The following is a 27,858-nucleotide window of genomic DNA, read 5'->3' as shown; positions in this document are numbered from 1 at the left end:
TGGGAGATTAGCTAAGAAAGAAGATGAGGGTGTGGATTGGGGTTGGGTGCTCTCTTGTTAACAGTCTTTCTCCAGGATGGATACAAACAGTTCAGGATGTCAGGTGTTCCCTGAGGTGACCTCCTCTGGCCTTTTGACTGTGTCTGGGGATTTCTGAGGTCAGGGCAGGGACCCCTGCAGAAGGGTATTTTCTCCATTTCATGTTGATTCTGACTCTGAAAGTCATTCAATCATACCTGAACTTTTGATGAATATTTACCAACTGAATTTCTTCTACTATGCAGAGCCCACCCCAAAGTACTCCCCCATCTTCAGGGTCTCTTACCTCTCCAAGTTTACTTCTGCCTCCATCATGGACTCCTCTTTTGGATGATATGCTGTGAAACTTCTCCAAGTTTTAAGCCTGGATCTTTGATCTCTCTGCTGTCTTCTTCCAAGATCTTACTCATTCACATGGCTTAATGTAATTATAAGAATGATTGTCACCAATTTTGTAGAATCTTTTACTTTGTTAACTACAGAAACACATTCACTCATGTCCATGAGCTCATTTGTTCCTTACAAAACCTCATGATTGTTGGAAAATGAGAAAAATGAGGTTCATAGAGCTGAGGGAAGTTCTGTAGGGTCAACCAGAACTCTTGTTCTTTTAAATGAGAGGACAGTCCAAATGACCTGATTCTGACCTCCACCCTAAGTTTCAGCCCCATATCTCTTCCCAGAAGACCCAACACCAAAAATAAATCATGTTTTTATTTTCTCCCCTCCCAGCTTCGTCCTTACAGCCAAGATTAAGGTTCTCTGAGAAGTAAAGATTTAATCCTTAACTTCTTTTCTGGTTCTTCCTCCTTCTCTCCTCTTCATGTTTCTGTTTCTGCCCCTCTGGTCTAAAGCACCACCCTCCTGGCTTCTGCTTCTGGCTCTCAACCCTTCCCCTCCATTTTGTTCCACCTAGATCTCCCCACGTTAGTCTCCCTAACTCATGGCTGTGAGAACATGCCCTGCTTAGAAATCTTTGAAGACTAATCTCTAAAGACGGTATTTCTTCACTGCTCTGCTTGGAGCACCAGGTGGCAAATGTCCTATTCTCCCCTTAGCCTCTGCAGTGTACTCTGAAGGTGCCCATATTCATCCTACCTTCTTGCCTTATGTGGGCTGTTTTCCCTAACAAATGCCTTTCTTCCTGCCTTGCTGAGGTCTTGATGAATCTTTTTTTTTTTTTAAGATTTTATTTATTTATTCATGAGAGACACACACACACAGAGGCAGAGACAGAGATAGAGGTAAAAGCAAGCTCCATGCAGGGAGCCCGATGCAGCACTCCGGGACCGTGGGATCATAGCCCAAGCCGAAGGCAGACACTCAACTGCTCAGGCATCCGAAGTTCTTGGTAAATCTTAAGGCTCAATTCAGTTCCCATCTCCATGAAGCCTTCCTTGGCTTCACTTTATCTTTTCCTGTTCTGAACCCAAATACTAATTTTAATTTTTTCACATTCTATCATTATTTTATTTATTGAGCACAAACCATATTAGGAATAATTAATTGAATCTGGCCCAGGAGTGTCTCAAATGATAGAAGTGAAAGACATTGAAAGTTATTATAGGGATCCCTGGGTGGCGCAGCGGTTTGGCGCCTGCCTTTGGCCCAGGGCGCGATCCTGGAGACCCGGGATCGAATCCCACATCGGGCTCCCGGTGCATGGAGCCTGCTTCTCCCTCTGCCTGTGTCTCTGCCTCTCTCTCTCTTTCTGTGACTATCATAAATAAATAAAAATTAAAAAAAGAAAGTTATTATAGCTGTATTCCATATGCATAGAAGTTAAGAAGAAACATAGAAGTTAAAAAGACCCAAGGTGAATTTCTTGGCAGTATCTAAGATTGCAAATATACTGGATGCTATTAACAATAGATTCGATATTGTAAAAGCAATGATTAGTAAACTTGAGGGCATAGCAATAGAATCTATTCAAAATGAAACACAGAGAAAGAATTTTTAAAAATTGAAAATACTACAGGTGAGCTATTGAATAACTTTAAGTGGCCAAATATACAGGAAAGCAAGGAGGAGCTGGGGACAGAGAATATATGAAGAAATAACAGCTTAAAAAATCTGCAAACTACAAACCTAGAGATCTGTGATAGGTAATTTTATATGTCTACTTGGCTAGGCTGTGGTGGCCAGCTGTTTGGTCAAATGCCAGTCTAGAAGTTGCTGTGATGGTATTTTTCAGATATGATAACCTTTAAATCAGTAGACTTTGAGGAAACAGATTACCTCCTGTAATGTGAGTGGGCTTCATCCAATCAGTTGAAGGCCTTAAGGGAAGGCATTCTACCAAGACTGCATGTAGGCTCAAGACTGCACCACCAACTCTTGTGGGAATTTCTAGCCTGCCAAAGTGCCCTACAGATTTCAGACTTGCCAGCCCCCACAAATACATGTGCCAGTTCTTTAAAATAAATCTCTATCTATCTACACACATGCCTCCTGTTGGTTCTGTTTCTCTAGAGAACCTTGACCCACACAAAATCCAAGAAGCTCAAGTAACTCCAAGCACAAGAAACAACATACATCAAAATCAAATTGCTTAAAACCAATGATAGAAAATCTTAAAAGTAGTCAGAAAAAAGACATGTTATATACAGAGAAACCAAGGATACAGTGCAACATGTTAGGTACAGAGGAACAAAGACAAGGGTACAATGCAAACAAGATGACAGTGGAGCTACATCTTTAAAGTACTCCAGCAAAATTATATCTAATAAGGTAAACCCAGCAAAAACATCCTCAAAAATGAAGGTGAAAAGAAGTTATTTTAATATGTACAAAAGCTGAAAGAATTCATCATCAGGGGATCCCTGGGTGGCTCAGAAGTTGAGCACCTGCCTTGGGCCCAGGGTGTGATCCTGGAGTCCTGGGATCGAGTCCCACATCGGGCTCCCTGCATGGAGCCTGCTTCTCCCTCTACTTATGTCTCTGCCTCTCTCTCTGTGTCTCTCATGAATAAATAAATAAAATCTTAAAAAAAAAAAAGAATGAATCACCAGTAGAATCATTGTAAAAGAAATGTTAAGGGAAGACCTTTGGGCAGAAGGAAAGTGATACCAGACGAGAATCTAGATCTACATAGAGGAATGAAGAGCACTAGAAAGTACCTTATTTCACCTTCATTTTTTATTTTTTTCTTTCTTAAAACTGTAAGAAGGATAATTACCTCTTTTTTTTGAGAATTACCTCTTTAAACAAAAAAATGTGGGTTTTATAATACATGTAAAAGTGATACATGTGACAACAATACTAAGACTATGAAGTGATAAACATATGGTTCTTATACTATCCTAAGTGAAGTGATATAGTATCAATTAACATGGACTCTGATAAGTTGAAGATGTATACCATAAACCCTAAAATAACCACAAAAATAACAAAGTTATAGCTAGTAAGCTAACAAAGAAGGTAATATAGAATCAGAAAAAGATACTAATCTTTTTGGGGGGAGCAGTGGGAGAGGGAGAGAAAATCTTAAACAGACTCCACACCTGATGCAGGGCATTGGCAGGGTTCAATCTTGCCACCCTGAGATCTTGACCTGAGCTCAAATCAAGAGTTGGACACTTAACCAACTGAGCCACCCACATGCCTAATACGCGTTTTTTAAAAATATATTTATTTGTTTGTTTATTTATTTATTTATTTGAAAGAGATTGCACAGAACTATGGTGGGGTAGGGGCAAAGGGAAAGGAAGGGAGAGAGAGAATCCCAGGCAAGACTCCCTGCTAAGCAAGGAGCCCAATGCAGGGCTCAATCCCACAACCCTGAGATCACGACTTGAGCTAAAATCAAGAGCCAGACACTGACTGAGCCATTCAGGTGCCCCTGATATTCATTTTTTAAAAGGTAGAATAAGAAGACAAAAGAAACAAAGAACAGATGAGACAAATAGAAAACGTAGATCAAGATGATAAGACTCAAACCTAAGTACATTAATCATATAAAATAAGGATCTAAACACTCTAGTTAAAAGGCAGAGTTTATCATAATAAATTTTAAAAGACCCAATTATACACGACTTACAAGAAATATAGTTTAAATATAAATACACAAATAGGTTAAGAGCAAAAGGATAGAAAAGACATTCTGATAACACTAGTCAAGAGAAAAAACGCTGGAGCAGCTATATTAGTAACAAAGTAGATTTCAGGGCAAAGAATATTATTGAAATAAAGGAAGAAATTTCATAAATGATAAAGGAGTGAACTAATCAAAATATACAAGCCTGAACTGATATGCAACTACTAACAGAGTTTCACAATACGTGAACCAAAAACTGGAAGAACTTCTTGAAGAAATAGACAAATCCACAAATATGGCTGGAGATTTTGATAACCCATTCTTGATAATTGATGGAGTAAGCAGGCAGAAAACCAGCAAAGATATAGTAGGCTTAAAGAACACTCTCAACCAACCAGCTTGACTGATTACGTTTATAGAATGTTTCACCTGTCTTCACAGCAAAATACATATTCTTCTCAAGTGCCCATGATACATTTACCAGGAAAGTCCATGTTGTGGGTCACAGAACAAGTCTTGGTAAATTTAAAAGGATTCAAGTCGTATGAAGTATGTTCTTAGACTACACTGACATTAAAGTAGAAACACACACACAAAAAAAAAGAAAGTAGAAACCAATAACAAAGATCTTTGGAAAACTCCCAAGCATTTAAAAACAAATGCGCTTTTAAATAGCCCATAGATAAAAGAAATCAAAAGGGAATTTGAAAGTATTTTGAGCTGAATTAAAATGAAAACACGACATATCAGAAATTGTGGGATACTGTTAAAGCAATTATTAGGGAAAACTGATAGCACTAAATGCCTATTAAAAAAAAGAAAGCTCTCATATCAATGATCTCAACTTCTACCTTAAGAAATGGGGGGTGGGAAACATTATATGGTCTCATTCATTTGGGACATATAAATAATAGTGAAAGGGAATAGAGGGGAAGGGAGAAGAAATGGGTAGGAAATATCAGAAAGGGAGACAGAACATGGAAGACTCCTAACTCTGGGAAACGAACTAGGGGTGGTGGAAGGGGAAGAGGGCGGGGGGTGGGGGTGACTGGGTGGGGTGGGGGTGACTGGGTGGTGGGCATTGAGGGGGCACTTGACGGGATGAGCACTGGGTGTTATTCTGTATGTTGGCAAATTGAACACCAATAAAAAATAAAATTTATTATTAAAAAAAAAGAAATGGGGGGTGGGGAGAGGGAAAAAAGAAATGACGGGAAGAGGGGTGCTGGGTGGCTCAGTCGGTTAAGGGTCCAACTCTTGATTTCGGCTCAGGTTGTGATCTCAGGGTTATGAGATTGAGCCCGGAGTGTTGCTCTGTGCTGAGTAGGGAGTCTGCTTGAGAGTCCCTCCCTCTGCCCCTCCCCTCCCCACTCATGTGCTCTCTCTCAAATAAATAAATGTTAAGAAAATAAAAAAAGAAATGAGGCAGAGTAAACTCCACTTAATCAGAAGAAAACGAGATAGAAGCAGAATCAATGAAATAGAACATAGAAAAAAAGTTTGCCATGTGCCAGGCACATACAGGTACTGAGCTTATATATATGGTCCTATTCCTTGAGGCCAAGGAAGGGCTCTCACTCTTTCAGGAAACTATGCATTTCTACTTTATTTTCCAGTGTCTAATAAAACTGAGTGCATGGGTTTGTAATTCATTACAACTAAAACTGAGATTTTATGGTGAAGTGGTTATTATATTAGCTTAATAAAAAAAAAGTGGTTTAAACCAGGTAGAAATAGTATTTTTTGAGGCATATGACATAGGTTGAAAATAGGTTCTGTAAGTGCCTGCCACTTACTGGCTGTAGGACTTGGGCAAGTTCCTCATATCCTCCAACTGGTTTTCCTCATCTGCAAAATGGGCATAAAGAGTACCTACTTTACAGAGGTACATGGAGTATCAGGGTTAAATAATGTACATATGTCACCATGCTGTCTTGTTCAAAGCTAGTAATTCGGTTTTGGGAGTTAGGTCCGAATCCTAGTTCTGCTCCTTACTAGTTAGGTGGTCTTGGGGAAGTTACTAATCCCTTAACTTCTCCTGGAATGATAGGGTTCGTCCTGAGATAAACCTGGTTCAGGTATAGATATGTGATGGTAGACTTTATTCATTCAACAGAATTTATTGGACACTGTATCCCACGTTGTTTGCTTCACAAGCAGTATTTCACAAACTCATTGTGCCTTTATACATTTTAAACTTTTACAATTAACTCATTTAATGCTCATTAAAACCCCGAGGTAGGTGCTTTTACCATCCACATTCTATGGATGAAAAAAAATCAAGGCAGAAGTCACGTGACCTGCCGAAGGTCACGTGGACAGCAAGTGGTGGTATTAGAATTCAAAGGCAGGCAGTCTTCAGACTCCTAGGTTTGGCAACTGATAGGGCTGCCTACATGCAGAAAAAGGCTTGAAGAGGGACACCTGGGTGGCTCAGCCTTTGGCTCAGACCTGGGATTGGGTCCCACATTGGGCTCCTTTTGGGGAGCCTGCTTCTCCCTCTGCCTTTGTCTCTGCCTCTCATAATCTTAAAAAAAAAAAATAGTAAGAACCTGTTTGGAAAGAGCCTAGACAGGTAGGTTGCAAACAGGTCTGGCACAAAGGGTGGGGCCTAGAATACCTGCTGACAGTGTTGCTTCAGCTACACTTTGGACATGGAAAGAAAAATGCACTTATGTCCTGCCCAGCAAGTTACTCAGCCTTACCTTGTTAATTTGTACCAAAAACTAAAATCCCTGCCTGGTTAGAAGCGGGGGGGGGGGGGGACCGCTTCAGTCATTTGAGCACTTCCCCTCCATAGGCTGTATATGTGTTAGAGGAAAAGATGAGAATTGGACACAGGGTCGGCCTGGGGTATAGAGGATCCCTCCCAGCAAACCTGCATGAGTTGATTTGCTCAGAGGCTTTACTTCTTAGCTGTGGGCTTGGGCAATCAGCCGGTTAGACTAGTACCTACATTCATTGTATGTGCCAAACTTAGAATGGTGCCTGACACAGGTTAAGTACTGCAAGTGTACTTATTTTGACAGATCACCTGTCATACTCTTTAAAAAAATAAACCCAACAAGCTCTCCCAGGTTCTTCATACTACTTTGTTCTATCCAGAGTGAAATTGTCTGGCCAGGCATTCCAGCAGTCTGGGCTAGGGTCCATTACTCAATCTACTTGGAACACCTGGGTGGCTCAGCTGAGCCCCTGCCTTTGGCCCAGCAAATGATCCCAGAGTCCTGGGATCAAGTCCCACATTAGGCCCTGCGTGGAGCCTACTTCTCTGCCTCACACACACACACACACACACACACACACAAAACAAACAACCCAATAGCCCATTTGCCTTTTTCCTGACCCTGAAGGCTTGAACTGATCACATGGCTGTTAGAAGCCCCCTCCCCACCATGTTTTTAGCCCACTCTGGATCTAGACTCTACCTTCTAGATGGTTCCCTGCTAGACCCCATCCTTCAGGACCTCCACTGCCCTGTAACACTGGCAGCCAGCACAAGCCTCAAGATTTCCATTGTGACTCAGCTTCACATCACAGGCAGGATGACAATTTTCTCAAGCTTAAATTCCACTGGAAACACTGGCAGTAGATTTTAACTAGCTTAGTGATTTCAGCATTTTTACCCAATTTTTTATTTGCTTAGGGCAACTTGCCTGCACTCTATGAGAAACTGCTAAGGCTTGGCTCACTCATGTTCAGTGGTCAACTGCAGGTTAATCTTTCAAGGTCCTGTCCTCTAGGGAACCCTGGGTGGCTCAGCAGTTTAGTGCCTGCTTTTGGCCCAGGGCATGATCTGGAGTCCTGGGATTGAGTCCCACATCGGGCTCCCTCAACGGAGCCTGCTTCTCCCTCTGCCCCCCCTCCCCGCCTCATGAATAAATCATAACATCTTAAAAAGAGGTCCTCTAAATTCACTCCGTACCATTACATCCCTTTGAATGCAACCAGGAGGCTCTTACATACACACTAAGTAACTGGTAAGAATCAACATGCTCTCTCCAGTGTAAGAGTAACCAAGTATCAGGAGACCAAAAACACACAAGCTTAAGGCCTTTAATCAATGCAGAACCAACCAAATGTTTACATACAAAAAAAAAAAAAGCCACACAAATATGCAGTCATCTTTATTATAATTCATAAGTACATCATAAACAGACCTGGATCTTTAATAGAAAAACCACTTAACTTGAGAATATCGGAAAAAGACAGTTATTTTAGTTTTTTTAAAGACAAGTTTTCTCCTCATAGGCATTCTGGAATCTTCTGGTTTTCGTGGGTGAAATGACCATACTGTTTTAATAGACTTGCCCATACTCAGTACTGCTCACATTCCTCAATTTTAGCAGGCATCAGTCCCCGATTCTTAAAAGTATGGTTCGTGGCTCTGTGGTTGAGTGTCTGTCTACATTTGGCTCAGGATGGAATCCCACATGGGGGTCCTTGTGTGGAGCCTGCTTCTCCCTCTGCCTGTCTCTCATGAATGAATAAAATCTTAACTTCTTTTCTAACCTGCTCCCCACCACCCCGATTTACTGTAAAGGGAAGTTTCAAAAGGGGGGTCAAATATGCCCAAGCTTCCAAACCTCCACGCTTATCTTATAAACAGCATTTATCATTTTACCAACCCTCCCCTGCCAAATAAAGGACACAAAAGATCAAATGCCAGAGTTAGGTGAAGCTCCTCTTCTTTCCTGAATGGGAAAAAAAAAAAAGATCAGACTCCTCGTAACGACCACTAAAAATTTTCATTTTAGTTTTCATTAGATGTTTCCTGCATGGTTTGTCTCCTCAGTCATGGTCCACAGGACTCTGAGAAGCTGTAGGAATATGCAGGCGCAGACTCAAGCCCGGCTTCATCTCCAACGTTGTGGAAGGGGACTGTACGTCACGGGGCAGAGCCCTGAGCTCCCATACGCCACCTGGACAGAGCCCGGGGAGAGTGACCTCCCGGGAGTATCCACGTTGGAATGCCTGATTAAACAGCCTCACTCTCAAAACATTTTCAAGAGATTTCATTTTCTGCATTCCATTCTGCCCAAGCGAATCTGAGGAAAGCTTGTTTAAAACCCAGTTATTACTACTGACTGTTTCATGGTTTCTCTACTTACTGTCCTAGGAATATGCGGGTACCTATGCTCACTTTCATTTCTGTATCACAAACAGGGCTTGTACTGGAGACTAAATCCTTGGCTCCCATGCACAGACTTCGACGGAGTATGCATGCTTTATTTTATATGGTTTGTATACACGAAGTTTTGCTAATCTTGGTTTTGGTTAATTCATCCAAAATTAGCAGAAAAATTTCTACCGTATCACAGGACAATTAAAGACGCGAAAATATTAACCTTTACTCAATAAAAAGCGATCTTCCCAGACATGAGCATACATCTACAAAACTGTCAATATGCCAACAAGAATACAGTGAAGTTTCTATCTGGATATATTAAATGCAAGGAGCACATTCATGAAAAGAACTGGGCTGGAATGATTAAATGTCAACAGGAAAACACCTTTGATAAGCCAAAACCAATTCTTACCCCCAATTTTTGGATTTACTTACCTCAGATCAAATTATTTGGAATCCTTAGCCATTGCTGCAAAAACAAAGTAAGATTAAGAGCTTAATCCAGTTGTACAGCAGGTGATAAAAGCAGATTTCTTTCCAATCAACCTATATCCAGATAGGGGGTGCTCTAGAGAGCTGTTTCCTGCATGGTTTGTCTCCTCAGTCATGGTCCACAGGACTCTGAGAAGCTGTAGGAATATGCAGGCGCAGACTCAAGGCCCGGCTTCATCTCCAACGTTGTGGAAGGGGACTGTACGTCACGGGGCAGAGCCCTGAGCTCCCGCACGCCACCTGGACAGAGCCCGGGGAGAGTGACCTCCCGAGAGTATCCACGTTGGTCACCGTAATTTCATTTGCTAACTAAAGAGCTAGAAATAAATTTCAACCAGCAGAAGGTGACTTCCCCAGGATATCCATTCTGGGGTAGATACTAAATTCCCAAGTGTCAACGAAGTTCGAGTTCAATACCGACCAGGAGTCTCAGGTCAGTCGTCTAAATGCACTTTCAGCCAGGTACCCAAAACAGAGCTAAAAATCCCAAGAGGCATTAGCACTACTGTTTAAGAAATGGCACATCCAGCGGGTCCCTGGGTGGCTCAGCGGTTTAGCGCCTGCCTTCGGCCCAGGGCGTGATCCTGGAGACCCGGGATCGAGTCCTGCATCGGGCTCCCTGCATGGAGCCGGTTTCTCCCTCTGCCTCTTTCACGAATAAAATGTTTAAAAAGAAAAGAAATGGCACATCCAGAGCGCTGACACCGCATTACGGGTCCTATCTACAACTCGGCCATCAGGAGTGAGTCCTGAGATCACCCTACGTCATAAAACAAGCGGCAGAATTAAGAACGCTCGCTTTCGAAATCGATTCTTAATCTCCGATGGGCCGTCGGGAATAGAATGATCGGCATGCAATCCCACCGCTTCCTAGGAGACCAGGTCAAACAACAGGGGCGGGGTGGGCCGAGCATCCGGCATCCTGGTGCGTGAAGCGGCAGCCCCGTAGGTCTCAGCGCGACCGCCTGGACTATGCGCAAGGCCCGCGGCTCGCGAGGCCTCCGCGGGCCACATCCGGCCCAGCCCCGCTGCGCGAGCAAGCGTAGGCAGCATGGACGCCGCAGAAGGGGCTCCAGAGAGCACGATGTCCACAGGAACAGCTTGCTGGCAGGCCCCGGAGTACTTAAGCTAGAAGTAACCAACCGAAGGGGTAAAACTTACCTACTAAAGACCACGCGGCGCCGCAATCTTTCTCCAAAAGACCGTTCAACACCCAAGGCATCCTTATTTATACCTTCTGAAGCGGGCGGAAGTCAAGGTATCTCTATTGCGCCTGCGCAGCGCCCTGCGCAGTTAGGGAATCGGAAATTCGCAAAGGATGCTGGGAGTTTAAGCCCCACCCCTACCCGACTCAGAGACTTCTCGCGACAATTGAGCCTCGCGCGTGGGAACCTGCTGGAGAATGTGAATTACGGAAACGGAGTTTGGGAGTCTGTAGCCTGGTGCTGAGCAGCAAGGGTGCTCCTCAGCAATCCGCTCGCCCAGTCTGGACGGTATAGACTGAGGTAAACCCGCTAGCCTCCGTCCCCCAACGCTTTGGAGTAATTCTATGCAAAATGAAAAAAGCCGCCTAGGGACGCCTGGGTGGCTCAGCGGTAGAGCGCCTGCCTGCGGCCCAGGCCGTGGTCCTGGGATCGTGGGATCGAGTCCGCATCGGGCTTCCCGCATGGAGCCTACTTCTCTCTGTGTCTCTCATGAATAAATAAACGAAATCGTTTTTAAAAAAAGAGAGGAAAAAGCCATCTAGAGAAATGCAGGATCTCAACAGTGATTGAATCTGCCCTGTCACGTGTGAAATGAATTTTTGATAAATGATAGGTAAATAGGACAGAAAGGCTTCCACATAAATTGGCTAAAATTAAAAGCCTCCTGTACACGATAATGGATGTATTCGATACTTCGGAACTGTACGCCTAAAAAGGTTAAAAAGGTAAATTTTGTTGGACCCTGGCTCACGGGTGCCAACGTGTCCCGGTGGACGCCCCAGAGACTCAGACCCCAGACAGGCAGATGCAATTAGCAAGAGGGTTTATTGAACGTTTGCGCAAACGGGCTCTCCGCCTCCGAGGAGGAAAAGAGCCCCGATTAGCAATTACAGGGATCTTTTAAAGGCAAAAGGAAAGAAACCGCCTAAAGGCAAAAGAACCGCGGGAGTCGCATGGCATCCAGGTTGATTTCACAGAGGGTCAACATGAACCTATTCAGGGACATTGCAATCAGGGTGTGGGGGGAAATGGTTTTCTTATTGTGAACAGAATGCTTTTAGTTGCTAAAATTTCAGGAAGGCGCCTGGATGGGCTGCCTCTGGATTAGGGCTGGCCCTACTTACAAGGGGGGAGGTTTCTTCATTTTACATCAAGTATATTTTAACACACAGTCGTGTAATATAAAGTAGGCATGTAAAGAATCCTGGAGATACATATTACATGTGAAATTTTGCAAATGTGATAGGATTTTGAATATGGTGTTAAGCGGATAGAGTTAATGTAAAAAACACAGAGCCATCATAGCTGGGCTATAATGCGTGGAAACACTTATAGTGTTCCTCACATAAGATTTTGTGCCGGATTCTTTACATAGGTTATTTACTAGAACAGCAATTCTAATACAGTGGTATCATTACCTAGAATTTTTTTTAAATTTATTTTTAAGATTTTATTTATTTACTCATGAGAAACAGAGGCAGACGGAGAAGCAGGGTCCATGTAGGGAGCCTGATGTGGGACTCATCCTAGGACCCCGGGACCAAGCCCTGACCCTGAGGGCAGCCACTCAACCACTGAGCCACCCAGGTGTCCCATTACCTAGATTTTAAAAGATTTTATTTATTCATGAGAGACACAGAGGGGCAGAGACACAGGCAGAGGGAGAAGCAGGCTCCATGCAGGGAGCCCAGCCCAATGAGGGACTCAATGCAGGACTCCATGTGGGGACTCCAGGATCACGTCCTGGGCGGAAGGCAGGCGCTAAACCGCTGAGCCACCCAGGGATCCCCCATTACCTAGATTTTAAAACGTGAAACACACCCGGAGCAATGGTTCTCAAAGCAAAGTTGTCAGATCTTAGGGTCTCTGAGACTCTTGGGGATCCATGAGGTCAAAACTATTTCATAATACTTAGACTTCCTTTGCCTTTTCACTGTGTTGAATCTCTGCACTGATGCTATAAAGTGAAGTGGTGGGTGGTTTGAGGCTCTGCCACCAAACTGTATTGCTATCATTATTCTTTATCATCATAAATTTACAGTTAAAAAAAGCATTTTCTCAAACTTTTTAGAAGTGAAAACAAGAAAAGTGGTTGCCAGGGACTAGGGGGAGGGTATGTGGAAAGGGGGAGGTGTTATTCAATAGGTAGAGAGTTTCAGTTTAGCAAGATGAAAAAGTACTAGAAATCTGTTATACTGCAGTGTGCATATAGTGACTACTGAACTGTACACTTAAACATGGCTAAAAAAGGGTCCATTTTGTTTTTTTTAAAGTATATATATATTTTTTATTTTTTTATATTTTTAAGTATATATATACTTATATATACTATGTATATACTATATATATATACATATATATATATTTTTAAGTAATCGCTACGCCCAATGTGGGCCTTGAACTCACCCTGAGATCAAGGGCCGTGCTCTTCCAACTGAGCCAGTTAGGTGCCACCTCCCTCTGACAAAAGCACATTTTATGTTATGTGTTTTTTACCATGGTAAAAAAGAATATCCATAGCAAATTAAAATTAGAGTCAGCTTGCTCTAAGAATGCCCTTGGTGGAGAAATAAAAGTCATTAATTTCATTCTCAACTTTTGAGTATCCATCTTCCTAGAATTTTGTGTGACAAAGTGAGAAGTACATATAAAGTACTTTTGCAGATGCAAAAGACAGCATTTGTCTCCAGGAAAAGCACTTGTATAATCGTTTTGAGTTGTGAGCTGGAATAGCCACATTTTTTCATGAAATACTCTTTAACTTGAGAAAATGAATGTCATCTTTATGAACGGTGTGGGGTTGGATTTTCTTATTTACTTAAATCAAAACAACAGATAGCAACAGATCCAATACAGGAGCAAATTGAGAAATGGACTATCATCTATTAAATCAGAAATTAAAGGGATTTGAAAAAAATGTAGAACAATGCCATTCTTCTTCTTAATTATTTTGGAAAATAGTTATTTTTCACAAAAACACATTATTAACATGTATTGGGGTTATTTTGAAATGTATTATTTCTTTATAAGATTATAATTAATGATATAAATTATAAAAAGATTTAAATTTTCCTCCAGTTTTAATTTTAGTACATCAATAGATATCATAAATAGATATAAAAGTTCTTTGCGGGGGCAGCCCAGGTGGCTCAGGGGTTTAGCACCGCCTTCGGCCCAGGGCCTGATCCTGGAGACCCAGGATCAAGTCGCACGTCAGGCTCCCCTCATGGAGCCTGCTTCTCCCTTTGCCTGTGTCTCTGCCTCTCTCTCTCTCTCTCTCTCTCTCTCTCATAAATAAATAAAATCTTCAAAAAAAAAGTTCTTTGGGATTCTGAATAATTTTTAAAATTGTAAAGGAGTTACAAAACCAAAATATTTGAGAACCAGGAGGCTTTTTGGTTTTATTTTGTTTTTTAAAGACTTTATTTATTCATGAGAGACACACAGAGAGAGGCAGAGAAATAGGCAGAGGGAGAAGTATGCTTCCTGCAGAGAGCCTGATGTGGGACTTGATCCCAGGACCCCGGGATCACAACCTGAGCCAAAGGCAGATGCTTGACCACTGAGCCACCCAGGTACCCCAGAGAACCAGGAGTTTAAAGAAGATAAATAATTCTATTTCTCTGTCCATATTACCAATATTCAGCTCCTATTCAATCATTCATTCAACATTTACTTAGTGATTTATGTGATTTATTTGCTAAGTATTGTGCTAGACACTGGGGTCTCTGACATAAAACTTTTTAAAAAAAGATTTTTATTTTTAAGTGATCTCTACATCCAAGTGGGGCTTGAACTTACAACCCCAAGATCAAGACTCGCAGGTTCTACCAACTGAGCAAGCCAGGTGCTGACTTGTGACATGAAATACTTTGCTGTCTGGGAGATCCCACAGTGGGAGAAATAGACAAGCCAGCAAATTACATTACCACTTGATGAGTGCTGTATGCTGAGAACACAAAGGACAGGGCAACTGAACAATCTGCTCAAGGCTGAAGGCATTTTTCTGGGAGTTAAAATTTGACCTCAAACTTGAAGGGGTAAAGGAGTGGGGTATGGACAATGACAGCATTGCAGGCTGAGGAGCTAGCAGGACTATGGTCTTCTGGGAAGGGTAAGAAGTCAGCTTGATGAGGAACATGGAAGGAAGAAGTGCCTGAACTTTTCTTCATGAGAAGAGAAAGTAGGTAAATGCTAACTTATAAAATATGTTGTAGTCCAGGCCAAAGAGTTTAAATTTTCTCTTGCAGGCAACTAGGGACCAATAGGTTTTGAAGTAAAGGATTGGTAATGACCAGCTTTGCATTTTAGAAAGGTAATTCTAGTGGCAATATTGGAGGATAGATTGGAGAGATCAGAGGTTATAAAGTTCCATTAAACAATGTTGGCTTTGAACTTTGATGGTAAACAAGGCAAGAGGAGATCTAGGAATTGAGACATTTCTGAGGTAAGAATGCATGGAATTTATTGTCCCACTGGACCTGAAAAAAGAGGAACTTGCAGATAATACCAAAGTTTCAGGCTTATGACAGTGAGCATCATGGTGGTCCTCTAATTCTGGTGATTAAGAAGGTAGGCTGTGAAGGTAGACAGTAAGGTCCACATTGGAGGTGCAGAGGAATTCCCTGGGGAACATTTGGGTGCGTAGATGTCCAAAGGGCAACTGGATATTGGGTTAGATTCCAGCAAGAAATCTAAGTTGCAGATAAAGATGTAGAAGTTGTCAGAATAAGAGTGGTGGCTGATGTCACCTTGGGAGAGCAGGAAGAGTCACAAAAGGACATGAAAACCCATTTAAATGCTGGTCAGAGAAGAAGCCAGCAGGGCAGAGAAAGCATGACCAGAGAACTGGGAGACAGTGGGGTCTGGGAAGCCAAGGAAGAAGTTTTGAGGACTAGTTTTGGCCCAAGCGTCAGATGCTGTAGAGGAATCAAATACATTACGAGCTGAAAACAGGTTTAGGAGGTGGCAGTTAACTGAGAAGTCACTGGTGACCTTAGACTAAACCACTTTAGTTCGGATTTAGTTTAGATTTTGATGAGGTGAGTGACTATAACCTTAGAAATGGAAAGCAGTGTGTACAGACCAGAGGTCATAAGCCAATGTCAAGAAGCCTGTTCAGTTTATATCACTTTTTTCTCCATCTGTCACTCATTTAGCTCAACCGCTTGGACTGTACAGGAATTTAAGTGAACATCAGAAGAGGTTACATAAAGGGAGTGTAGAAAAAGCTTGAGATAGTGGGATGCTTCTGTGGCTCACCTTTGGTTCAGGGCATGATCCTGGAGTCCCGGGATCAAGTCCCCCCATCAGGCTCCCTGCAGGAAGCCTGCTTCTCCCTCTGCCTATCTCTGTGTTTCTCATGAATAAATAAATTATTATTTTTTTTTGAATAAATAAATTATTTAAAAAAAAGCTGGAGGTAGGGCAATAGGTTTAGAAGGTTAAGGGAAGATTTCTTCTGAGGCTGATGGATAGGAAGGCAGGTGATAAACATTGAATGAATGAATGAATGAATGAATGAACGAATGGTGTGTCTCTTCAGTACCAAATGGAGGAAAAATAAGGATGTTTATTTCTGCCAGATGACCTCTATACTTTGTTGGGGGAAGAAATTAATGCTATCTACACAACTGATAAGTGGAGCAAGTGGCCCAGGTTGCTGGTGGTTCCTGTTTTACCCTTCATGCCTCCTAGAGCTAGAATTGAATAGAGCCTTGAAGCAGTGGCGTAGGCCGTGTTTTTGTTTCAGGGCTTGGCTTTTCTTTGTTGTGCATTCTCATCCTTCATAGGTATACTTCCTATCGCATCCCCTCCCATTCAGCATCTCCTGTACTTGCCCTTTCTCGGTCTCCAGTTATAGTCCTCCCTCTCCTAGGAACACTAAGTCTGTAAGGACTGTAAATTCTTTGATCATTTCAGCAAACACTGAGCAATGTGCACCTTCAAAATACCCTTCTGTAGACAATGCTTAACCTCAAAAGAGCAATGGCAATTTGAGACCTCTTTGGAGCTTTGGCCCTGTTTGGGTTTGGTCTTTAGAGGGCTGGAAGGAAAACCACGTAGCAAGTGGAATCACTTCTGAGCAGTTTTGACTCATGGTTTCTTTTAACTCTTGGTAAAGGCTGGTGTACTAATCAGAGCCATTCTCTCAAGTGATAGGAGGAAAGTGAGTCATTTGGCGAGGCCACCTGGATAGAAACTGGGCTGCTTGCCAGAGGAATACACTAGGACTGTCCTACTGTGCTGTAGTCTACTTATATATGGTTCATACACAGTTAAATCCTTGCAGGGACAACTGATTGGGATGCAACTGCTTATCCTTAAATATATACAAAGAGTGACTACATATTTTGCCTTGACCTTTGGGAAGGGACTTTCACCTCCCAGGTTCTTCACTGGCAATAGGAGTGTATTTTCTCAGACTAGGGGTGGGAGAGGATAAAGGATCTGTGCCATACTTGGTACATACCACGGGGCGGGGTGGGGCTTGTCACAGTTGGCTTTCCTCTGCTGCATATTCTTTTTCCATACGTGTGCAGACACAAACATGACCGACCTTATCTCTGGGTACATTTAGTATTCTTGGTATTATTTTTTTCCCATCATCTACTTCTCATTTAGGGTGTCCAGCAGTATTTTAGGTATTGTTTATAAGCTATCTTAAATCTTTTGGAATAAGATAGAACATTAAAAAAATAAGCACTTCACACCAGAATAGTATAGTTTGACTTTTTTTTAATTCTAAAATACTTTATAATTAATATTGATAGGAAGACTGATATACAATGCAATTATTTACTTTACAAGGAGATTCTGTACATCAGGGAAGCATCTTGAAGTACAATACATCAGACTTTTATTTCTTTTTTACATTTTGATTGTGAATTGTTACTTATACAAAAAGGGAACACAGATCCATTACATATATATATATATATATAAACACCTGAAAAGACTTGACCCCCAAAGTATCTTGTTTCAAAAGAACATGATGAGATGAAAGACAAAGTAGAGTCCCTGGCGGCACACAGAGCAGACTTGGCTCAGGAAATCAAATCCTGTTTCAAACTTGGCACATTAAGGGAAAGTCAGGCAGTGGAAGAAGGGTTTGAAAATGCCACCTCAAGCCATAGAGAATGCTGGCATAAGCCAGACAGCCTCCAAACCAACGGAGAGAGGAAGTCATGTGTGTGGCCACATTATGTACAGGCCTCTAACCACTGTGCAGAATCGTCACTTATCTTACTGTAGTCACGCCAAATGTCAGGAGCTTCAAGGAGCTATGGACCCACTGTAGTTCCATAGCTGCAGAGCATCTAATGGTAACTGAGAAATCTGAATACTTTGTTATTTCCCTTACAGAGAGAAGACACTATCTTTTAAGGTCACCTCAGCTCTTCTGTTTTGACCTGATATTCTGATTTTTCAGCAAATAGTATATGGCCATAAAAGAACATCTACTGAACAGTTCCAACAGAACAGGGATCGCAGAAGGATCTAGGATACAGCCACAACTTTCTGAACATTAAAGTAAGGGGGGAAAAAAGCCAAATTTATCAGTTAAATAGGAAATATTTTTTTTTCTTCCACTTAGTATGAACAGATATTAGAAGGAAATGGTAAGGCTGTATGGTTTGCAAAATAAAAACTCAAAGAAAACAATTTTCTGCTTTAGGAAATCATATTAATATATATTACAAATACAAAAAGGGGCGGGGGCTGAGTCAAGGCCTGGGCACCAATGACACCGGCTACTGCTTGGCAGAGGAGAGATAAAGTGAGGCAGAAGCTGCCAGAGGATCAGCAGGTGGAGGCTGGGGGGGCGGGGGGCGGTAGTGGGGGAGAGAGAGGGCCAACAGCATGGAGAAGGGAGGAGGAGCTGGTCATGATTGTGCCCCTCCTACTTCCTCCTCCAGAGACTTCTGGTCCAGCACCTGGACCCCGTGGCCCTAGACCTTGTAGTGATTCTGGCTGAAGTGTGGGGCCCCAAAGCAGATGGCTGCTCCCACAGAGTTGAGGAGGAGAATATATCTATTGGTCAGATGAGTTCCAATATCATTTGGTATGACAAAAGTACAACAGCTTATAAAATTTAAGCCATGAGTTAGTTTTCTGCCAAGTTGGCATTAATGATAAAGGCCTTTTTTGGTTTTGGTTTTGTATATAGAAAACATATATGTTTTCTCATTTTCCTGACTTGGAATCTAGTTGCAGCTCAAAACTTAAGTTTCCAGCACCTCTTCAAGATTTTTTTTTTAATTTTAAAAATAAAAATCAGGATGACTTGTGCCAAAATGGAAGAGCATGTCAGATCCTGAGCTTCTTTCAGACTGGACTGCCTGAAGAGGACTATATTGCTGTGTTGAGAGGTATAGTGCAGTGCTTTCAACTAACATGCCAGTGCAGTATGGAGGGGTGCCCTGGAGGTGGGGTACCCTTTGCCAGAAGGCTGAGGGCCTCCAGAAGGTTCTTCCCACCACCAGGTGGATTGGACATTGGTCTGATCCAATGATCAGGGATTTGGTCTTCCACAAGGAGATCTTACAACCAGGACAGAGCAGATAAGGCTAATGGTGCCTAGCACAGGCAGTCATCTTGGGGCAAGGGTGTGGGTGGCCCAGAGCACGGGTGGCTGGTGAGGAGGACCCCTCAAGTATGCTGCAATATTGAAAGTTCAAAAGCACTGACAAAGTGTTCAGTTTTGCCCAGAGTAGCACATGACCACCCATTCCAGTGAAATGCTACATTCATATAAGTGCTGTTCGCCCCAGAACTACATCCCAGACGACTCAATCCTGGTTGTGCTGGGAAGTGCAGATATTCCTTCCACATTGCTCTGAGACTGAAGCAGCCAAGCAGCCCTGTTTTGGGGGTTGTGTAGTTCCTCTCTCAGACTTCAGCATCATGGACGATGGTAGCTAAAACAAGATGAGCAAAAAACTCCAGTTACCAGATACCGATGCTTTGCTATTATGTTAATAGTAATGAAATGTTACACTCTTAATATTCAAAATTGTCTCTCTGCTACTCTAATTCTACCTTTTTTTTTTTTTTAAAGATTTTATTTATTTATTTATTTATTCATAGAGACACAGGGAGAGGCAGAGACACAGGCAGAGGGAGAAGCAGGCTCCATGCAGAGAGCCTGACGCCGGACTTGATCCAGGGTCTCCAGGATCACGCCCTGGGCTGCAGGCGGCGCTAAACCGCTGCGCCACTGGGGCTGCCCCTACCTGACTTTTCTTCTTTTCTTTAAAGTAACCTCCACACCCACTGTGGGGCTTGAACTCACAGACCTCAAGATCAGATGCTCTACTGACAGCCAGCCAGGTACCCTGTTTTCCTTCTTCTTTAATTGCTTTTCCTCAGAATGCTTTCCTGGCTCATTTTCCTCTGTCCATCCTTTAGACACAAACAATTTTCCCCTTAAGAACCACCATCTTTCCTCATAATTTTATACCTTTCTTTTTAAGATTGATTTATTCATGAGAGACACACACACACACACACAGAGAGAGAGAGAGAGAGAGAGGCAGAGACATAGGGAGAGGGAGAAGCAGGCTCCCCACAGGGAGCCTGATGCAGGACTCGATCCTGGATCCCAGGATCACGCCCTGAGCTAAAGGCAAAGGCTCAACCGCTGAGCCACCCAGGCGTCCCTCATAAAACTTTATACCGGGGAACCCTGGGTGGCTCAGTGGTTTCGCGCCTGCCTTTGGCCCAGGGCGCGATCCTGGAGACCCGGGATCGAGTCCCGCGTTGGGCTCCCGGCATGGAGCCTGCTTCTCCCTCTGCCTGTGTCTGCCTCTCTCTCTCTCTATCATAAATAAATAAAAATAAATCTTTAAAACTTTATACCTTGAGGCTCTGCTTTTTTTTTTTTTTTTTGATACCTGGACTCTTGGTCTGAATATCCAACTGTCTTCTAGGCATCTCCACCTCAATGTGTCACAGGTTTGTCAAACTCTTCCAGTTTACTGTCTGCCTTCCCCTTTTAGAATAAAAGCTCATTGAGGTGGAGACATTATCTTGTTCCAGGCTATATTCTGAGCACCAAGTACTGCTATCTACCAGGTAGCAGGTATTGAATAAATATGTGCTGAATAAATATCTTAAAGAGTTCACCTCAACTCCTCATCGACTTCACACATTTCAAAAATCACAAGTTTGAAATCTTAAGAGTCACCTAACTACCTCCTTTAATTTATCCCTGGAATCAAGAGATTGCCCAATGTTGAGTTTATGCTTGAAATAAAAAAAATATATATATCTGGTTTCTGTGCTGCTAGTTTCATCCTACATATTCGACCAGAGCTCCACCTGAAACACTCACACTCCAGTGGTTCCAATGTCCTAGTGTAACAGTCCAAGCTCATTGTGCTGGTCTCCTCTTAACACTGCTCTCGTATGTGTCCTGCTCCAGCACAATGCGCGCAGAGACAATGCACACCTTCTCACCTCCGACAGCCTTGTTAATGCCAGTCCTTCTGTTTATAACGCTGTTTGGTAATGCTGGTTCCTTCCTTTTGGTCCAAATAAATTCTTTCATATGCTTTAAGATCCAGTCTAGGCGGCACCTTCTCTAGGACTCTTTCCTTTAATGTTGCTCACTCTAGTACTTTATTACTATTATAATAACAATGAGAATGGCTAACACTGACATAGTTAGGAAATGGTAGACTTTCAATACGAAACCTGGCAGATTTAAGACTCAGGACAGCTGAGGTGTTTATCATATCGACTGTACTATACTGAGTAGTACACAGGTCTTTTTCCAGATTAGATGACAGTTCCCTGCTGGAAAGCAAGGTTTATTATTTGAGTTCATATTACAATGCCCTGAATAGTGTCACTGTTGTTAAAAAAATTTGCCTTCTCTATTCCTATCAGAGTTTGGCACAAAAAATTCTGTAATTAAAAGAACCAGGGCACTTGGGTGGCTCAGTTGGTTGAGTGTCCACCAACTCTTGGTTTCAGCTCAGGTCATAGTCTCAGGGTCATGGGATCGAGCCCCGAGTCAGGCTCTGTGCTCACTTTGCTTGAGCTTCTTCTGTCCCTCTCTCTCTGCCCCTCCCCCCACTCACACATGTTCCCTCTATAATAAATAAATAAATAAATAAATAAATAAATAAATAAATAAATATATTTTAAAGAGCTTATTTATTTATTCATGAGAGAGAGAGAGAGAGAGAGAGAGAGAGAGGCAGAACACAGGCAGAGGGGAAGCAGGCTCCATGCAGGAAGCCTGACGTGGGACTGGATCCTGTGACTCTAGGACCACGCCCTGGGCCGAAGGCAGGCACTAAACCGCTGAGCCATTCAGGGATCCCTGAATAAATAAATCTTAAAAAAGAACAATCTGCCTGTATTGTGATGGAAAAATGTTTAACAATATTTTATGTTCCAACTTTGCTAATTTGTTTCTTATAGCAAACTTTAATTCTCATTGTATCAACTCCCTTCATTTAACCTTTAAAAATTTTTTATTATTAAAAAATTAATTTAGTTATTTTTTATTAAAGATTTTTTATTTTATTTTATTTATTCATGAGAGATACAGAGAAAGAGAGGGGCAGAGACACAAGAGGGAGAAGCAGGCTCCTTGCAAGGAGCCTGATGTGGAACTCGATCCCAGGACCATGGGATCACGCCCTGAGCTGAAGGCAGACATTCAATCGCTGAGCCATCCAGGAGTCCCAAGCCTTTTTTTTTTTTTTTTAAAGATTTTATTTATTTGACAGAGAGAGAGAGAGAGAGATAGTGCACATAAGCAGGGAGAGTGGTAGAGGGAGAGGGAGAAGCAGGCTCCCCGCTGAGCAGGGAGCCCTATGCAGGGCTCCATTCCAGGACCCTGAATTCATGACCTGAATTGAAGGCAGACACTGAACCGATGAGCAACCCAGGTGCCCCATCCTATTTTTTTTTTTTAACTTTATTTTTAGTTATTTCTACACCCAACAACATGGGGCTTAAACTCATGACCCTGGAGATTAAGAGTTGCATGCTCTTCCAACTGAGGCTGCCAGGTGCCCTTTGCATCTTTACTTACACACTTTTACTGATTGCATTTGTATCCAGCTGATTCTTTAGGCATTGGGTGAGTCCTTAGTTACAACAGTAATTCCACATCAAAATATTTATTGGCCTATTTCACAAAAGCAGCTAATTCAAAACTTGTATCAGACCAGCAGTGCTAGAAATAACTGAGATCAAAGAGGCTGACGTCTTGCCTAACTCAACAACAATTCCCTCATACATACCCTGGGATGGTGAGGTGCAGGAAGAGAGCTCCCAGGGACTTTCATTAGTTATTTCTTTCTCCAGTCCTGCTTCTGCAACTTGATTAACCCTTCTGAGCCTGTTTCTTTTTTCTTTCTTTCCTTTTTTTTTTTTTAATTTTATTTATTTATTCATGAGAGACACAGAGAGAGAGGCAGAGACATTGGCAGAGGGAGAAGCAGGCTCCCTGCGGGAAGCCTGATGTGGGACTTGATCCTGGGACTTCGGGATCACGACCTGAGCCAAAGGCAGATGCTCAACCACTGAGTCACCCAGGCGTCCCTCTTTTTTCTTTTTTAAGTAAGCTCTACACCCAGTGGGGTTTGAACTCACAACCTCCAGATCAAGAGTCTCATGCTCTACCAACTGAGCCAGCCAGGTACCCCCAACCTGTTTTTTCGTCAACAAAATGGAGATATTAACAAAGCCTGCAGGCTCATTGCAAGGATTAAATACTATATATTTCACTTAGTATAGGCACTTCCTACTGCCTCTTAGTCCTCATTTCTTTCTCTTAATGTAGTCTTGCAGTCAACATGCTGTGTCCTTTTTTTTGTTTCTTGTGTGTGTGTCCTTCTTTTAATGATGTCATTAGAGTCCTTCCCATCTGAACAACTCTGGTATTTGTGGTGGAGCTCTATATAGCTTGCAGTACTTGTGGTGGAGCTCTATATAGCTTGCAGTACTTGTGTCTTTTGGGTCTTACCGTGTAAAATGTTTGCTCTCTTCATGAACCTCCATCTCTGAGCTTTTAAATTCATTTAATTCTTTTCTTATAGCAGCCTGTGGAGTAGAAACAAAAATGTTTCAGCATCTTCTGTCTGCCATAGTATAGCAGTGTCATTTGCCATCTGTTCTCTATTGTGCTTAACTTCATGAGCCAGTGCAAACTGCAGTGGGCAACCCTGAGTGAGGAAAGAAGCCAGGTCCACACACTAAGCCTGATACATGTCGCCTTCTCTGACACCACTCATAGCCTAATGAACCAAGTATCTCTACTTAAAACACTCACAGAGCTAAAAAGAGATATTGCAGCTTTTATAGTTTCCACAACACATAAAAATGCTTTTCCTGTTATAAAGGTGAAATACAAGTAACTATTAAAATCTACCACCCAAACTCCCTCCAACCAAACATAACCACTGTTAAAGTGTGTTTTAATTTCCTTCCAGATTTGTGGACTCTGTGCTACAGCAAGAATTTTCTTTTGGTTGTGGTGGTCCTGGTGGTGGTAGAGTTATTAGTATAGAGTTTTACACATCTTGGCATTTTGTATCTTGATTAGAAATTCAACATTATATCAAAAGTGAAAATTTCATGGTTTTCCCTTCTAGTTAGTGTCTTACTTTCTTCAAATAGAGAGAGACACACACACAAACAGCCACCTACCTTGTCAGCAGGAGTCAGTTTGGTCCAAGGTTTGTCGGCTCGCCGGTCATAATCTTGAGCATCTGTTACCTCCACATATTCATTAAACCTCAAAATCTTCCTGGCAAGTAGTTCAGCCACAGTTGGCCTTTGACTGAGCTGAAAGACATAGAGCCTCTTAATTTACTACGCCAGGAATTAGGCATTAATCATGCATTCAAATTGCCTCCAACCTAGTGCTTCAACCTTAGCTGCACACTGGAATTACCTGGGGGCCTTTAGATACTACAGATTCCTGGGTCCATTCCCAGAGATTCTGGGTATTGGGAGGTTTTTTTTGTTTTGTTTTGTTTTTTAAAGCTCCTCAATGCACAGCTAAGATAGAGAACCAAAGCTATAAACCTGTATAACCAGTATAACTGGTGCTTCTCAAACTTTAATATGCATATAGATCATTTGGGGATCTGGTTAAAATGCAGATTCTGATTAAGCAGATCTGAGGTGAAGCTGGAGATTTCTTTGTCTCTTACAAGCTCCCAGGTGATGGGGTGCCTGGGTGTCTCAGTCAGTTAAGCATCTGCCTTTGGCTTGGGTCATGATCTCAGGGTCCTACAATTGAGCCCCGCATGGGGCTATCCGCTCAGCAGAGAGTCTGCTTCTCCTTCTCCCTCTGTGATCTCTCTTGTTTTCACTCTATCTTAAATAAATAAAATCTTTTTATTATTTTTTTTAAAGATTTTATTTATTTATTCATGAGAGAGACAGAGGCAGAGACCCTGGTAGAGGGAGAAGCAGGCTCCATGCAGGGAGCTTGATGTGGGACTCGATCCCAGTACTCTGGGATCATACCCTGAGCCAAAGGCAGACGCTCAACTGCTGAGGCACCCAGGCGTCCTATAAAATCTTAAAAAAAAAAACCAGAAAACAAAACAAAACAAAACCCAAACAAGCTCCCAGGTGATGCCAATGCTGCTGGTCCAGGGACCACATTTTGGGTAGCAAAAGGATTAGGGCTATAAACTCATATATAATACATTATAAAATGAATACATTTAATATAAAAGCAATATATAGTGGGTAATATAAAGGGTAGATTTCCTTTAAAATGAATAATGCCGAGATTTGGTAATGAATTATGATTTAAGATTGTGCAATCAGGTGACCTGCTCAATCTGAAGGCATCAAGTCCAGCTGTGGCATCCAGCTCCCCTGAATGTATCAAGAATGATTCCTCTGCTCCCAGGGAAGGGGAAATAGGAGAAATAAGGAAGATGATGTCTAGATCCATCACTTTTCTGGAGATTCTTATAAGTTTTAAGAACTATCTAGAGAATTTAGGACAAATCAGAATCTATTAGAGGCAATTATAAACTATTATGGTGGGAAGGAAAGGAAAAAGAGATTAATCCTCAAGCTTAAAAGCTAACATAGATCTAGTACAGAAAAGATTTTACCCCACTTGATCTGGGACAAAGAACAAAAATCCCAGTTGGTGTTTTCATACTTTGCAGGTATCACTAAGGGTCAGTTCAGTTCCTTCCAACTAGAAAACAACCAGTTTGCAAATCTGAATGCTACGCATTCCTCCTGTTACTGTTGCTATACTTCAACAGTTTTTAAAGTCTACACCAGAATCCCATGTTTACCAAATAAAAAGTCAGAATTTATGGAAACATTAATGGAGCAGGTGTTCTTTAAATAGTGTTCTTTAAATAGTGTCAGGTGTTCTTTAAATAGTAAAAATGATTTTATTTTATTTTTTTACTTTTTAAATTTTTTATTTGTTTATGATAGGCACACAGTGAGAGAGAGAGGTAGAGACATAGGCAGAGGGAGAAGCAGGCTCCATGCACTGGGAGCCTGACATGGGATTCGATCCCAGGTCTCCAGGATCGCGCCCTGGGCCAAAGGCAGGCGCTAAACTGCTGTGCCACCCAGGGATCCCTAGTAAAAATGATTTAAAAATGCTCTTGATAATGCTATGTCGTTGGGGCACCTGGGTGGCTCAGTTGGTTAAGCATCTGCCTTTGGCTCAGGTCATGATCCCAGGGTCCCGGGATCAAGTCCCTCGTTGGGCTCCCTGCTCAGTGGGGGGTCTGTTTCTCTTTCTCCCTCCTCCCTGCTCGCGCTCTTTCTCTCTAAATAAAATCCTTAACAAAAAATGCTGTTCTGTCTTCAGTATCTGCATCATGTATTCTAGTTTCATAGCAATTTGTGGCAATTCAAGTAAAATTCATTTCTTTCTAACCAAATAGGTCATTCAAATACAAGATATGTGGCCAGTAGACAGACTAAAACCAAACACTTGGGCTACGTACCTTTCTAGTGAGCCGACGTTTAATCTCTCGTTTTTCTGCCTGCCGATCAGCTTCATTTTTAGCTACAGTCAACAGTCCAAAACGGTATTACTTCAAAATAGCAATTTGTGTATCAGTGTTTTCAGTAATTACACAGCAGATATTTCTTGTAGGCTCCAAGTCAGAATAAAATACTAACTTTGGGGATGGCTAATCAAAACAATTTTCTTGTCAACTGGTATAGTTGAATAGTTAAGAGCAAGGGTCACCCCCTGGTACCAAATCCAGCCAGTTGGCTATGTTTTTACTGCCCATGAGCTAAGAATGATCTTTCCATTTTTAAATGATTATATATTGAATGGCATGGTAAGTACCTATGTAATAGCTTCCTTTTGCTTTTGGCCTACAAAGCTAAATATATTTACTGTGCCCCTCAGAAAAACTGCAGATTCTCACTCAAGAGTAACCAGCAAGAATGAAGAATAAAGATCACACTGAGTTTTGTGTGATATGTCTATAAAGGTCCTCAAGTTTTAAGCTGCATATATCCACACAGTGGTGAGAGAACAGGGGATGGGCTGGTCAAACTGAGCACACCCACAATAGCTCAATGAAGCCTAATCCTCTCAGTGTGGAGGCTTTTAAGGGTAAATTTCACCCCAGAGTCTGGAAAACTGAATCAAATGTCTATTAGATCAGAATGCTATTTTAGGAAGTTAATTATGAACAAAGAAAGAAAATAAAATACATGTTCTTGTTTTGTGACTTTGATGTATGAAAGTCTTAAGAGATGAAAAAAGCAGGGGGACTCCTACATTGGGACTTGCTTTGGGTCCCAGCCCTCAAAGTCCACTAGGAACAGGAAGGTCTTCTCCAAATGCACAGCTACTACCTTCCCCGAAGACAGGGAAAAGTCGAGCAGCATCTACATATGCTGTGAAATCCTCCCAAATGGCCAAGGCAGTCTCAGGATAAATCATCAGAGCAGAATTTTCTGGCGGTTCCCAGTAC

General features: G+C 42.1%; 1 protein-coding gene, 1 long non-coding RNA gene and 2 other non-coding genes across 11 annotated transcripts in view; all 4 read right to left on the bottom strand.

The window, feature by feature from the left end:
• Window positions 1-8,187: 8,187 nt before the first annotated feature.
• Window positions 8,188-10,974, bottom strand: LOC129513896 (uncharacterized). The gene is made up of 3 exons (XR_008665317.1): window positions 10,857-10,974; window positions 9,639-9,672; window positions 8,188-8,769 (listed from the first exon to the last, which is right to left on the bottom strand). It is a non-coding gene; the product is annotated as an uncharacterized LOC129513896 (long non-coding RNA).
• On the bottom strand, window positions 8,841-9,044 carry LOC129514307 (small nucleolar RNA SNORA73 family). Its single transcript, XR_008665380.1, has one exon. It is a non-coding gene; the product is annotated as a small nucleolar RNA SNORA73 family (small nucleolar RNA).
• Window positions 9,778-9,982, bottom strand: LOC129514308 (small nucleolar RNA SNORA73 family). Its single transcript, XR_008665381.1, has one exon. It is a non-coding gene; the product is annotated as a small nucleolar RNA SNORA73 family (small nucleolar RNA).
• A 6,644-nt stretch (window positions 10,975-17,618) lies between the features above and the next one.
• PHACTR4 (phosphatase and actin regulator 4) overlaps window positions 17,619-27,858 on the bottom strand; it is a 101,076-nt gene continuing 90,836 nt past the window's right edge. For all 8 annotated transcript variants that reach the window (XM_055332329.1, XM_055332323.1, XM_055332326.1 and 5 more), the window contains 4 exons: window positions 26,869-26,930; window positions 24,572-24,709; window positions 23,889-23,965; window positions 17,619-19,821 (listed from right to left, as the gene is read on the bottom strand). In XM_055332329.1, coding sequence (XP_055188304.1) covers window positions 19,806-19,821; window positions 23,889-23,965; window positions 24,572-24,709; window positions 26,869-26,930 — 293 coding nt within the window. In that variant the 3' untranslated portion in view covers window positions 17,619-19,805. The remainder of the gene's footprint in view (window positions 19,822-23,888; window positions 23,966-24,571; window positions 24,710-26,868; window positions 26,931-27,858) is intronic.

The sequence above is a fragment of the Nyctereutes procyonoides genome, unplaced genomic scaffold, assembly GCF_905146905.1.
Source record: "Nyctereutes procyonoides isolate TBG_1078 unplaced genomic scaffold, NYPRO_anot_genome, whole genome shotgun sequence".
Classification (NCBI taxonomy): domain Eukaryota; kingdom Metazoa; phylum Chordata; class Mammalia; order Carnivora; family Canidae; genus Nyctereutes; species Nyctereutes procyonoides.
Note: the sequence above shows the minus strand (reverse complement) of the source record. Positions and strands in the feature narration are given on the sequence as shown.